Source organism: Aethalodelphis obliquidens, unplaced genomic scaffold, assembly GCF_003676395.1.
Source record: "Aethalodelphis obliquidens isolate GAN/ISIS:26980383/991018 unplaced genomic scaffold, ASM367639v1 scaffold4, whole genome shotgun sequence".
In the NCBI taxonomy this organism is placed as follows: domain Eukaryota; kingdom Metazoa; phylum Chordata; class Mammalia; order Artiodactyla; family Delphinidae; genus Aethalodelphis; species Aethalodelphis obliquidens.
The window spans coordinates 8639505-8651644 of NW_020837948.1; the positions used below are offsets into that span (position 1 = coordinate 8639505).

Genomic DNA, 12140 nt, shown 5'->3' on the forward strand with positions numbered 1-12140 from the left:
TTTGAAGGAAGCTCCATACTGTTTTCCGTAGTGGCTGCACCAATTTATATTCCCTTTCCTTACTAGGGCTCCCTTTTCCCCACATCTTTGCCAGAATTTGTTATTTGTGATCTTTCTGCTGATAGCTGTTCTGACAGGAGTGAGGTGGTATATAATTATGGTTTTGACTTGCATTTCTCTGATGATTAGTGTTGCTGATCATCTTTTCATATGCCTCTTGGCCATCTGTATATCTTCTTTGGAAAAATGTCTTTCATGTCTTTTTCTTCTGTCCATTTTCTCATTGGGTTGTTTCTTTGATACTGAATTATATGAGCTGTTTATATATTTTGGATATTAACACCTTGTTGGTCATATCATTTGTAGATATTTTCTCTCATTCAGCGGTCAATTGTCTTTTTGTTTTGTTGATGGTTTCCTTTGCTGTGCAAAAGCTCTTATGTCTAATTAGGTCCCATTTGTTTATTTTTGCTTATGTTTCTGTTGCCTTAGGATACAAAAAACAATATTGCTGTGATTTATGTCAGAGTGTTCTGCCTATGTTCTCTTCTAGGAGTTTATGGTTTCAGGTATTACAGGTAGGTCTTTAATCCATTTTGAGTTTATTTTTGTATATGGTGTGAGGAAATGTCCTAATCTCATTCTTTTACATGTAGCTGTCCAGTTTTCCCAGCATGACTTACTGAAGAGATTGTCTTTTCCCCATTGAATATTCTTGCCCCCTTTAACTTAGATTAATTGACCATAGGTATGTGGGTTTATTTTTGGGCTCTCTATTCCATTTCATTGATCTATGTGTCCTTTTTTTGAGCCAGTATCATCCTGTTTTGATTACTGTTACTTTATAGTATAGTCTGAAGTGAGGGAGCATGATACCTCAAGCTTTGTTCTTTTTTCTCAAGGTTGCTTTGGCTATTCAGGTTCTTTTGTGGTTCCATATAAGTTTTAGGATTATTTGTTCTAGTTCTGTGAAAAATGTCATGGGTATTTTGATAGGGATTGTATTAAATCTGTAGATTGCTTTGGGCAGTATGGACTTTTTTTTTTTTTTTTTTTTTTGCGGTATGCGGGCCTCTCACTGTTGTGGCCTCTCCCGTTGCAGAGCACAGGCTCCGGACGCGCAGGCTCAGCGGCCATGGCTCACGGGCCTAGCCGCTGTGTGGCACGTGGGATCTTCCCGGACCGGGGCACGAACCCATGTCCCCTGCATCGGCAGGCGGAGTCTCAACCACTGCGCCACCAGGGAAGCCCAGTATGGACATTTTAACAATATTAATTCTTCCAGTCCATGAGCACAGGATATCTTTCCATTTCTTTGTATCATCTTCAGTTTCCTTTATCAGTGTTTTATAGTTTTCAGCATATGGATCTTTCACCTCCTTGGTCAAGTTTATTCCTATATATTTTATTCTTTTCATGCAGTTTCAAATGCAATTGTTTCCTTGCTTTCTCTTCCTGATAGTTCATCATTATGAGTGTATAGAAAAGCCACATATTTCTGTATATTAATCTTATATTCTGCAACTTTATTGAATTCATTTATTCTTTTTGGTGGAAAGTTTTTTTTTGGTGGAAAGTTTTTTTGGTGGAAATTTTATAGAGTTTTCTATATAAAATATGACATCATCTGCAGATAGTGACAGTTTTTCTTCTCTTCCAATTTAGATGCCTTTTATGTCTTTTTCTTGTCTGATTGCTGTGACTAGGACTTCCAATACTATGTTAAATACAAGTGGCAGGAATCAGCATCCTTGTCCCAAGTTTCAAGTGTTCGAGAGCAGAAGTCCTGAAGGTTAAATCTGAACTGGTTCCATTTTCTCTAAGTGTGTGCTCCCCCCCAGCAACCTCGGCATTTTCACCCCAGAAGGTAGCAGTGCTGGACCATGAGAGGCCAGAGTGGGCAGTCGATATGGGTCAAGGTGCACACTGGGGCAGTCCCAGCACACTGGAATTCCAGACTGCTTCTGATCTGCTGTCCCCACGAATGCCAGTAATGGTTGCCCTCACCCCATTCAGATGCAGTGCTGGGTCTGGGCTGGCTCTGTCTGCCATAGCTGTCTACTCTACTTGGCTATGGCAGCCTTCACCCTAGTGGGGAGCTGTGCCATGGAGCAAGAGGGGCTGAAGCGGCCCTCAGCATGAGCCAGGGTGCACGTTTGGGCAGATGCAGGAAGCCAGCTAAAGTACCTGGCATTTTCAGTTGCTTTCTCCACCCTGTTTTGAGAGAAACCAAGCACGTGGGTGCTCTTCACTAGCAACGTCTAGATTTCTCACAGCCCCTGCTAGTCCCACTGGTCTTCAAGTCAGCCAAGAAGAGGACTTATCTTTCTGGTGTTGGACCCCAGGGCTGGGTTTCCTAATATGTGGTTCACACCCCTCACTGTTTGGGGAGGGTCTCTGAGCCCATGCAGTCCCCCTCCTCTGCTGTATCCCCTCCTAGGGGCACAGGTCCTCACCTGATTGCTTCTCCTCTTTTCTTACCTGATTTCATGTGGATCTTTCATTACAGCCTTGGTTGTATAAGAGCCTTTCTGCCAGTCTCCAGTTTGTTTTCAGTGAGAGTTGCCCCACATGTACAATAGATGTATTTTTGATGTGTTCACTGGGGGAGGTGAGCTCTGACTCCTCCTACTCCACCATCTTGATCTCCTTTCCCCATGTATTTTATTTTTTATTTCTATTTTTGTGTCTTTAAGTTTTTAAATCTTTTCTTCTACAGTGTCTTAATGTGTCACTTATCCCATCCAGTGTATTTTACATCTCAGTGTTGTTTTCATCTCTGGAATTTTTTTTTAGTGTCCCTTGTTATATAGTTAATCTTTTCTATATTTTCTTGAACATATGGAATATAGTTTCAGTAAGTTTTTAAATATCTTTTTGTATTAATTCTGTTATCTGGTAATTACTGAGTTGGTGTTGATTTTTTCTCTCCTCCTTATGGGTCATTTTTCCTGTTTCTTTTCATGCCTGGTGATTTTTAATGGAGTACCAGAGATTGTGAATTTTACTTTTTTATGTGCTGGGTATATTTTATTTCCTGTAAATATTCTTTTGGGACACAGGTAATTTGGAAATCATATGACCCTTTGGGGCTCTTTTTTGAGCTATGCTACGTAGCACCAGAGTAGCATTTAGTGCAGTGTTAATTTTGCCCAGTACTGAATCCAAAGGCTTTTGAGTACTCTACTAAATGCATTCTGAATTATGAGATTTTTCCACTCTCCCTGGTGGGAATAGTAACTCCTCTGGTCCCTGTGTGAGTTTTGGGTATTGTTCCCTTTAATCCAAGAAGTTTAAACCTCAGAACTGTTGATGTTTTGGCCCAGAGAATCCTTTATTCTGGGGCCTTGTCTTGGGCATCATAGGATATTTAGCAGCATCTCTGGCTTATAGTCATGTGATGCTAGTAGTGCCCCACCTTCCCCTCTGAAAATTATGACAACCCCAAATGTCTCCAGATATCACTATGTCACCCAGGGGGCAAAATCAGTCTTGATTGAGGACCACTACTCTAATCCTTTCAGATGGTTCTTTCCCTGAGTTCAGGTATTTCTTCACGTACATGGAAAGATCAGTACTCAACCTAGACTCAAGTGAGACCTTCTGTAGGTTTTCAGAACATTCTTTCTTTCTGTGTAGTATGTGCCCTCTCTGTCTGGCTCTGCAAACTTGAGCTACCTTCTAGTCTGCAGGTGGCCAGCTACTTCTTCTCAAGATACAACCAGGTAGTAAGGTATGATAATTATATGAATCACCTCATTCGTAATGTCTTATCTCTTGAAAAATGTTTCATTTATTTATTATGATTTTTAGTTGTTTTAGATGGAAGGTAAGTCCAATCCCTCTTATTCCATCTTGAATGAAAGCTGAAGTCTCAAAAGTTGTCTTTTACTTTTGAAGGGATGTTTTGTAATACTTCTGACACTGTACCCCCGAAAACATTGAAGTGGCAGGTCTTTGAGCCCTCATAGAGTTAATATCTCACTTCCAGGAGTTCAAGTGTGTTACCCAAGACTCCAGGGTACCAGCCACTCCTTGCTCATTCTCTTGTTCATTCTGTTCAGTCAGCAAAATACATATATAATGTCTTAGGTGGTCTAGATGGCTTCAAGTTATATTATGGTAGAGACTGAGAAAGTTGCAATAGCCCTAGGCAAAACTGTAAGTTAATATTGTCCTGCACAACTGCCAACTGTTTCTTGTACTTTTTACTTTAGTAACTGGAATGGAAAAGAATACATTCACCAAATCAATACCTGAAGCTTAATTAATCATTCCTTCAACAATATTATGTCTGGGACTTGCAGCTGTGCCCAGAGCTAAAATTTGGTTAAGTGTATGACAGTCTATAGTTGTTTTTTAGGATCTGTCTGATTTTTGCAGATGATGCATGAGAAGGACTGTCACCCCTGCATACTTTTAAGCCCTTACTGGCGGACCTAGTCTTTGCTTCTTTGCCTCTTTGGAAAAGCAATGTTGTCTTATTTACTATCTTGTTCTGGGGAATGGGGCAATTTCAGAGGTTTCCACTTGACTTTTTCCACTATGACAACATAGGTTCCTTTGTGGGAGTTAGTCTAACTGCCAGATAAAAAAATTCTAGTTATAAACTTGGGGAGTGGAGAGAGACAAGATTATTAGGGGGGTCTGTAGGCTCAGTGAGGTCACTATGAGCCAGACTTTTTCCAGGACTCTGTTTCTGACCTCAACTCAGAAAGTTTTGGCTAGGAGGTTGTTTCTTTTGCCCCACAGAACCTCGACTTGGATCATTCTCTTAGTTCTATTCAGCTGGTAGCTGGTCTGGTCTAAGAAGGAATCACATATCCGGTTCCTTGGTGCTGTTTCATGTGGCCTTTCTCTTTCAATGAGGCTATTTTGGGCTTCCTCACAACATTGGTGCTCTCAGGGTATTTGAATCTTAGAAGTTACACGACCTCACTTCTGGCACATTCTTTGGGTCAGAACAAATCACAGGACCAACCCAGATCCATGCGGAGGGCACCTAGATTCCTACTTTCGCTGAGGGAGTGACAAGGTCTCATTGCAAAAGAGCATATGGGATAAGACATATCATTGTAGTCCTCTTTGGAAGTACAGTTTATCATATCACTGCTCCATCTGCTGTCTTATAGAATTTTATAGACCTTTTTTAGGTCTATAGACTCATTTGCTATGGTTTCCTCTTTTAATCTATTCATCTCTTTTTATATATATATATATATACTTAAAAATCTTTTTCCCTCTTATTTTGGTAAGGATTTAGCAGAGATGTTTGTGGTCATTGAATCCATCATGGTTAATTGGCAGTTGTAAGCTTTGGAATCAGAGATTATTGCTTTTTTTCTTAGAGCTTCCTTGTTGTCTTAGTAGCATATTGGGGAAACAGGTTGTCTTATGTGTCTTTTCTTTTTTTCTCTCTGTCATTTGATAATTCTCTTGTTATATATCAAAGAGAGTAGTGTTTGGGAGCAGTCTGCCCTGGTATAAAGGCATTACTCCTTGTAAGAGAATAAGGAGGTAAATTTTACATAGAGAATTTAAGCTTCTTAATAATCACTGTGCATCAGCGTTCTGTGGTAAAATACTCTTTTCTGTCAGGAATGTTCCCTGCTTCCACACTTTCCTTTTGCTATGCCATTGCTCTTAGCTGAGGTTATACTATACTACTATACGTTATTAACCTGGGTTTATTAATATCTAATTATCTGAATGAGGGCTAGAGAAATGTTCCCCAGTTCTTTCAGAGAGTGAACAATAGCATTGTCCCATTGGATTTCAGTTTTGTTTAGTGGTAGATTAATACCACCTTGAGTCTGTTTGAAAAGAGTTTTTTTTTTAGAAAATCATATTTTAAGAGGAATATTGACAAACAGAATCATCTCCAGAGGAGATCAGTTAGGATGCTTAAAGATCTGGAACCTGCAAATATTTAGACTTCGTTATTTGGAGGAAAAAAAAAAAAGACTTAAAAGAAGACAAGATAACTGTTTTCAAATATTTGGAGGTCACTAAAAAGGAAAGATTGCATCTGTTTAGAAATGAAATAGACTTTTATATGAAATAATGAGTTTTTTGGCATTGTTTGAGTAGAGGTTGTCAGCCATGCTGAGGAGGGGTTCCTGTGTGAGTTGAGGGAACTCTTCTAAACCTTTTCAGGTCTATTGTAATTCAGAGATTTTGTGACTCTTCTGTAGTTAACAGTTGTGTCATAAATGGTTGTTTGCTTAAAATCAGAATTGTGGGATATCATATTTTAAAAAGTATATTTGAAAATTAATCTAAAGTCTTTTCTGTTCTACAGGACTTAAATACTATTTATTCTTATCTTCATGGAATGGAAATATTATCAAATCTCAGGGAACATCAGCTTAGGTAAGTGTGATGCTGTGTTTAAGAGCATGTGCTAAGGAGTTATTCAAATGAGTTTGGATAGATAGTTGCAGGGACCAAATCATTTAGGGGCTTTTTATAGGATATGCAAAGAAATGGGCCTTTCTCATTCCAGTTTTCCTTAGCCCTGGGACTTTGAGCAAGTCTTAACATCTAAGCTACAGTTTTGTCTTCCATAAAATAGGGATAAAAAGATTACCTTTGTTGCAGCATTTCGAGGATTAAATGAGAATATTTAAAGCAAAGTGCAGTGCTCAGTTTGTGCTAGCTAGTGAAAACAGAACTTTCTCTTTGTAGTTTGTATTGATATTTATTGTATCAAATGCTTGAGATGGGCATGGTATGATGTAGTGTTATATTAAAGTGGAAGAAACAAGACTCTTGATTTGGCATAAGCTCCTATGGACAGTACCCATAAACCTTCCGAACCTCATTTTTCTATTCTGTAAAATGAGTTTTCTCTCCTGCTACCTTGTCTCATTGTGATTATATTTGTAAAGATACTTTTGAGTGCTATAAGCACTAACTATTATAACTTTGCATAGTATTTTAATTAAACTGTGTTTTTCTTCCATGACCAGCTTACTTATCACTTTTTCTGGCTATTCTTTAAGTTTCTGGCTATGGACCAGATTCTAAATGTAATTGTTTGGAATTTATTATTTTCTGTTTTCTGTGTAACATAATTTAGATATTAGTATATGTCAAGTAAGTATATCAAGAAGAAAGAAAAAACTAGGGCATTAGTAGTAAAGTATTTTTAAATACAAGCAAATTTATATTTATTCAACAGATTTGTGTGTGTGTGATCATATTTTTAAACTCCAGTGAAAAATTTAGTGATAGATCTGATAATTTTCTGTTGTAATTATAACAATTTTTGAGACAATTCAAATAGAATAATTTTAAAATTTTTTACTTTTTAAAAAATATGTTAGATTAATGTCTGCGAGAGCACGCTATGAGAGATACAGTGGCAATCAAGTTCTTTTTTGGTAAGTATTTCCATAATTAGCTTAAATTAATGTTTAAAATTTAGATTGTTAGCATTGAAATTCATTTGATTCTGGAACAGTTTCTGTAGAGGAGATTGAAATATATTCCTAAACTATGAAATATAATGTACATAGGGCTCACAGAAGGTGTACAGTGCAATGAAGTTTAATAAATATATACACCTGTGTAACTACTATGCAGCGAATATGTAGAACATATCAGCTCTTCAGAAGGCTCTAGTCAACTGTCTTGGAAAGGTAATCTAGTTCTGATGTCTGTCACCTTAGATTAGTTTTGTCTCTGTAAATTTCATATAGATAAAAATCTGTTGGTCAGGCTTTTTATACTTCACAAATGTTGCAGATTCTTCCATGTTTTTGCATTCATTCTTTTTCAGTGCTTAACAGTATACAGTTATGTGAAAATAACATAGTTTGTTTATCCTTCCCACTATTATTAAATATTTGGGTTGTTTCCAGTTTTTCCCTATCATGAATAGTAAGTTTCTATGAATATTTTATTCATGTGTTTTTGTACCTCTATTTACTCATTCTTCTTGGGAATATTCTTGGGAATAAAAGCATTGGAAATGCACATGCTCAAATTTAAGAGATTCTTTTTTTTTAATAAATTTATTTATTTTATTTATTTAGTTTTGGCTGTGTTGGGTCTTTGTTGCTGAGTGCAGGCCCTCTCTAGTTGCAGCAAGCAGGGGCTGCTCTTTGTTGCGGTGTGTGGGTTTCTCGTTGCGGTGGCCTCTCTTGTTGCGGAGCATGGGCTCTAGACACGCATGCTTCAGTAGTTGTGGCTCATGGTCTCTAGAGCTCAGGCCCAGTAGCTGTGGTGCACGGGCTTAGTTGCTCCGCGGCATGTGGGATCTTGCTGGACCAGGGATCGAAACTGTGTTGCCTTCATTGGCAGGTGGACTTTCAACCACTGTGCCACTAGGGAAGTCCCAGGAGCTTGTAACATTAGAATCTAAAATATGTATTTCATTTTACCTCGTGATTTTGTTTTTTGTTTTCCTGCTTACTAATGATGATGAATGATTTTCATGTTTTTATGGGCTATTTGGATAGCTCTTTTATGATCTCCTGATTCAAGTTTTTGACCATGTTTTAGTTGGGCTATCTTATTTCTATTGATTTGTAGAAAATTTTTATGAATTCTATATCTGAGTCCTTTGTTGGGTACATAAGTTGTGAATATCTTCTCCCACTGTGTGGCTTGCTTTTTTTACTCTATTAATGGCATCTTTTGAAGAGAAGAAATTTCTTACTTTCTCAGTTTTTCCGCTTGTGATTAGTGCTTCTCATGTCCTGTTTAAAAAAACAAGATCTTTCCCTTCCTCAAGATTATGAAGATATTCTTCTCTGTTTTTCTTCCAAAAATTTTGGCAACAGTGATCTCTTTCATTATATGTATGCAGCTGGTATAGAGAAATGGTATTAACTTCAGTGTTTCATTGCACACTGCGTTTGTCATTATTTCTAAGTACTGGATTCATATGGATTTTAATAGCTTTATTTGTTCATTTGTTGATTCATTCACTTACTATTAAATGTTTGTCTGCTATACATTATGCTTAGCCTGGTGTAGAGTGGTGGGAAGAAACGGGATTTGTCCTTATGAGTTTATTGTATAGTGGGGGAGAGAAAGTTAATTAAAATAGCTGCACATATTTAAGTGCTATCAGGGAAAAGTACAGATTTATAGATAAGTGGAACAGAATTGAGAACCCAGAAATAAACCCTTATATTTATAAACAGTTTCTGTGTGCTTTATTTTTAATGGCCTTGTAGCTGTGTAGCTAAGATGTGCACACAATGTGGGTATAACACAACTGAGTATTAAAAAGGAACCACCAGTGAACAGTTTATTTTTGATGAAGGTACTAAAGCATTTCAATTGGGAAAGCATAGTTTTTTCAACAAATGGTGCTGGGGTGATTGAGTGTTTATATGCAAAAACTTAATTTAGATTCTTATCTTACACCACACACAAAAATTAATGAGATATTCACTTTACACCCATTAGAATAGCTACAGTTGCAGGCGTGCGAAATGGGTAAAGGGGATCACCTGTATGGTAATGGATGGAAACTAAATTTTTGATAGTGAGCATGCTGTAGGGTATACAGAAGTAGAAATACAATGTACATATGTTTTTTTGTTTTTTTTGTGGTACGCGGGCCTCTCACTGTTGTGGCCTCTCCCATTGCGGAGCACAGGCTCCAGACGGCCATGGCTGTGCGGCCAGGCTCAGCGGCCGTGGCTCACGGGCCCAGCCACTCCGCGGCATGTGGGATCTTCGCAGACCAGGGCACGAACCCGTGTCCCCTGCATTGGCAGGTGGACTCTCAACCACTGCGCCACCAGGGAAGCCCTGTACATATGAAACATATGTTGTAAACCAGTGTTACTTCAATTAAAAATATATTTTAAAAAGTAGCTGCAGTCAAGGGTAAAGAAGATGTGGCACATAGATACAATGGAATATTGCTCAGCCATAAAAAGAAACAAAATTGAGTTATTTGTAGTGAGGTGGATGGACCTATAGTCTGTCCTACAGAGTGAAGTAAGTCAGAAAGAGAAAAACAAATAGTGTATGCTAACACATATATATGGAATCTAAAAAGAAAAAAAAAAGGTCCTGAAGAACCTAGGGGCAGGACAGGAATAAAGACGCAGATGTAGAGAATGGACTTAAGGACATGGGGAGGGGGAAGGGTAAGCTGGGACGAAGTGAGAGAGTGACATGGACATGTATACACTACCAAATGTAAAATAGGTAGCTAGTGGGAAGCAGCCGCATAGCATAGGGAGATCAGCCCGGTGCTTTGTGTCTACCTAGAGTGGTGGAATAGGGAGGGTGGGAGATGCAAGACAGAGGAGATATGGGGAAATATGTATAGCTAATTCACTTTGTTATAAAGTGGAAACTAACACACCATTGTAAAGCAATTATACTCCAATAAAGATGTTAAAAAAAAAAGTATCTGCAGTCTAAACATAACAAGTGTTGGTGAGGATATGGTGACACCTGGAATCGTCATATATTTGTGGTGCAGATGTAAGTATAGCCACTTTAGGAAACAGTTTGGCAGTTTCTTAAAATTTTACCATATGACCTAGTAATTCCACTTTTACATATTTACCCAAGAGAAATGAAAACACGTGCAGAGACTGTACATAGATGTTCTTAGTAGCACTATTCATACTAGCCTAAAACTCGACATAATTAAATTGTTCAGTGAATAGATAGATAAAATGCTCTGCATCTGTATAGTGGAATACTATTTGGCAGTGTAAAAGGGGATAAAATGCTGCTACACACTACAACATGGACAAACCTCAAGCATATTATGCTAAATGGAAGAAGCAAGATAGAAACATCACATATTACATGATTCCATTTATACGAACTGTCCAGGAAAGACAAATCTATAGAGATAGAGCAGGTTATTGGTTACCTGGGGCAGGGATTGACTGCAAACGAGGCATAAGAGATCTCTTTGTGGTGATGTTTGCACAGTTCTTTTCAATATCATAAAAGTCATTGAATTGTGCACTTAAAATGAGTGAATTTGTGGTATATTGATTATACCTCAGTTAAGCTGTTTAAAAATTAGTATAAAGAGTTACCCAAATCTGTATTTGGCTGATCATAAAACAAAGGAATTTCTAAAAAATGAATGTGGAAGTTAAGTAAAGAGTTTAAATTCAGAGATTAGTGGAAGCAGAGAAAAGAATGTGTATAGTTGACCTTAACTGGGAAGCAGCATGATAGAAAGAGTGAAAATAAACCACTATGTTCAGTGCTTCGAGCAGAGAGGAAGAAACAGGAAGAGAGGGGTGTGGAGAGCCAGGTGGAGACCACCTTAATAGTTTTTGTTCTTTATTTTAGGAGCAGTGTGAAGCCTTTGAAAGGAGTAAGATCTGACAAGATTAAATATGCCACTCTTCTCTAGGCTAAATTATTCTTAGATTCATTTGCTTGCAAAGAGAAAGGAGATAGCATGGCCGCATGTTAAAAGACTTTCACTTTCCTTGTGTTTACTCATCAGATGCATTGCCAAACTGCTCTGAGAGTGGAATTCTCTGCAAGGTTTGAACAGTTTCTGATTCGTGAGCTGGCATGGCTCTCTTGGTAGTAGGAGTGAATTTCAGGATTTTTCCTCCGTTTATAGTAGAATTTGCTGACAACTTTGTGACTGTTTCAGCAAAGTGAGATAAAAATTAGAGGCTTATGGTAGCATCCAATCATAACTTTCTTCTGTCTTGATTTTGGGCAGAATTTTCTTTTACTGATTTTTATTCCTTCTTGTACAAAAGTCATGTTTCAAAAGAATTAGAAAGTAAAATTTCCAAACAAAGAACCTTAAGTAGGAGATTTTCAGCCATTTGTATCTTCCTTCTGTGAAGATGGAAGGGATGGATATAAAGAACTTTAAAGTATCTTCTGGAAACTTGATGATACTTTTTTCTTATGGTAGGCAATAGGATTCACCCAGAAAGCTCATCCTGGGTGCTATGTAGAGTGGTTTGGAGGCTTAGTTTTCTGGGTGGAGGATGGTACTATTCATTGAGAATGAAAAAAATGAAGCTTGAAAGAAATGATAGGTAGATTTTGAACATGTTGAAGTTGACTTGTGTGTTAGATATACAAGCTAACATGTCAAGTCGCTAGCCAGATAGATATACAGTTCTCCAGCTCAGAGGAAATGTTTGTTTTATAAAATTAGAATTGTCTAC

General features: G+C 37.8%; 1 protein-coding gene across 11 annotated transcripts in view; it reads left to right on the forward strand.

The window, feature by feature from the left end:
- Positions 1 to 12140, forward strand: part of RAPGEF6 (Rap guanine nucleotide exchange factor 6) — a 218502-nt gene that overhangs the window by 19742 nt on the left and 186620 nt on the right. For 8 of the 11 annotated variants that reach the window (XM_027098353.1, XM_027098364.1, XM_027098327.1 and 5 more), the window contains exons 2-3: positions 6302 to 6372; positions 7329 to 7385. The exons of 2 other annotated variants lie outside the window; for them this stretch is intronic. In XM_027098353.1, coding sequence (XP_026954154.1) covers positions 6302 to 6372; positions 7329 to 7385 — 128 coding nt within the window. Of the gene's footprint in view, positions 1 to 6301; positions 6373 to 7328; positions 7386 to 12140 lie in introns of those variants that run through there. One more of the 11 variants, XM_027098317.1, reaches the window with a different exon arrangement.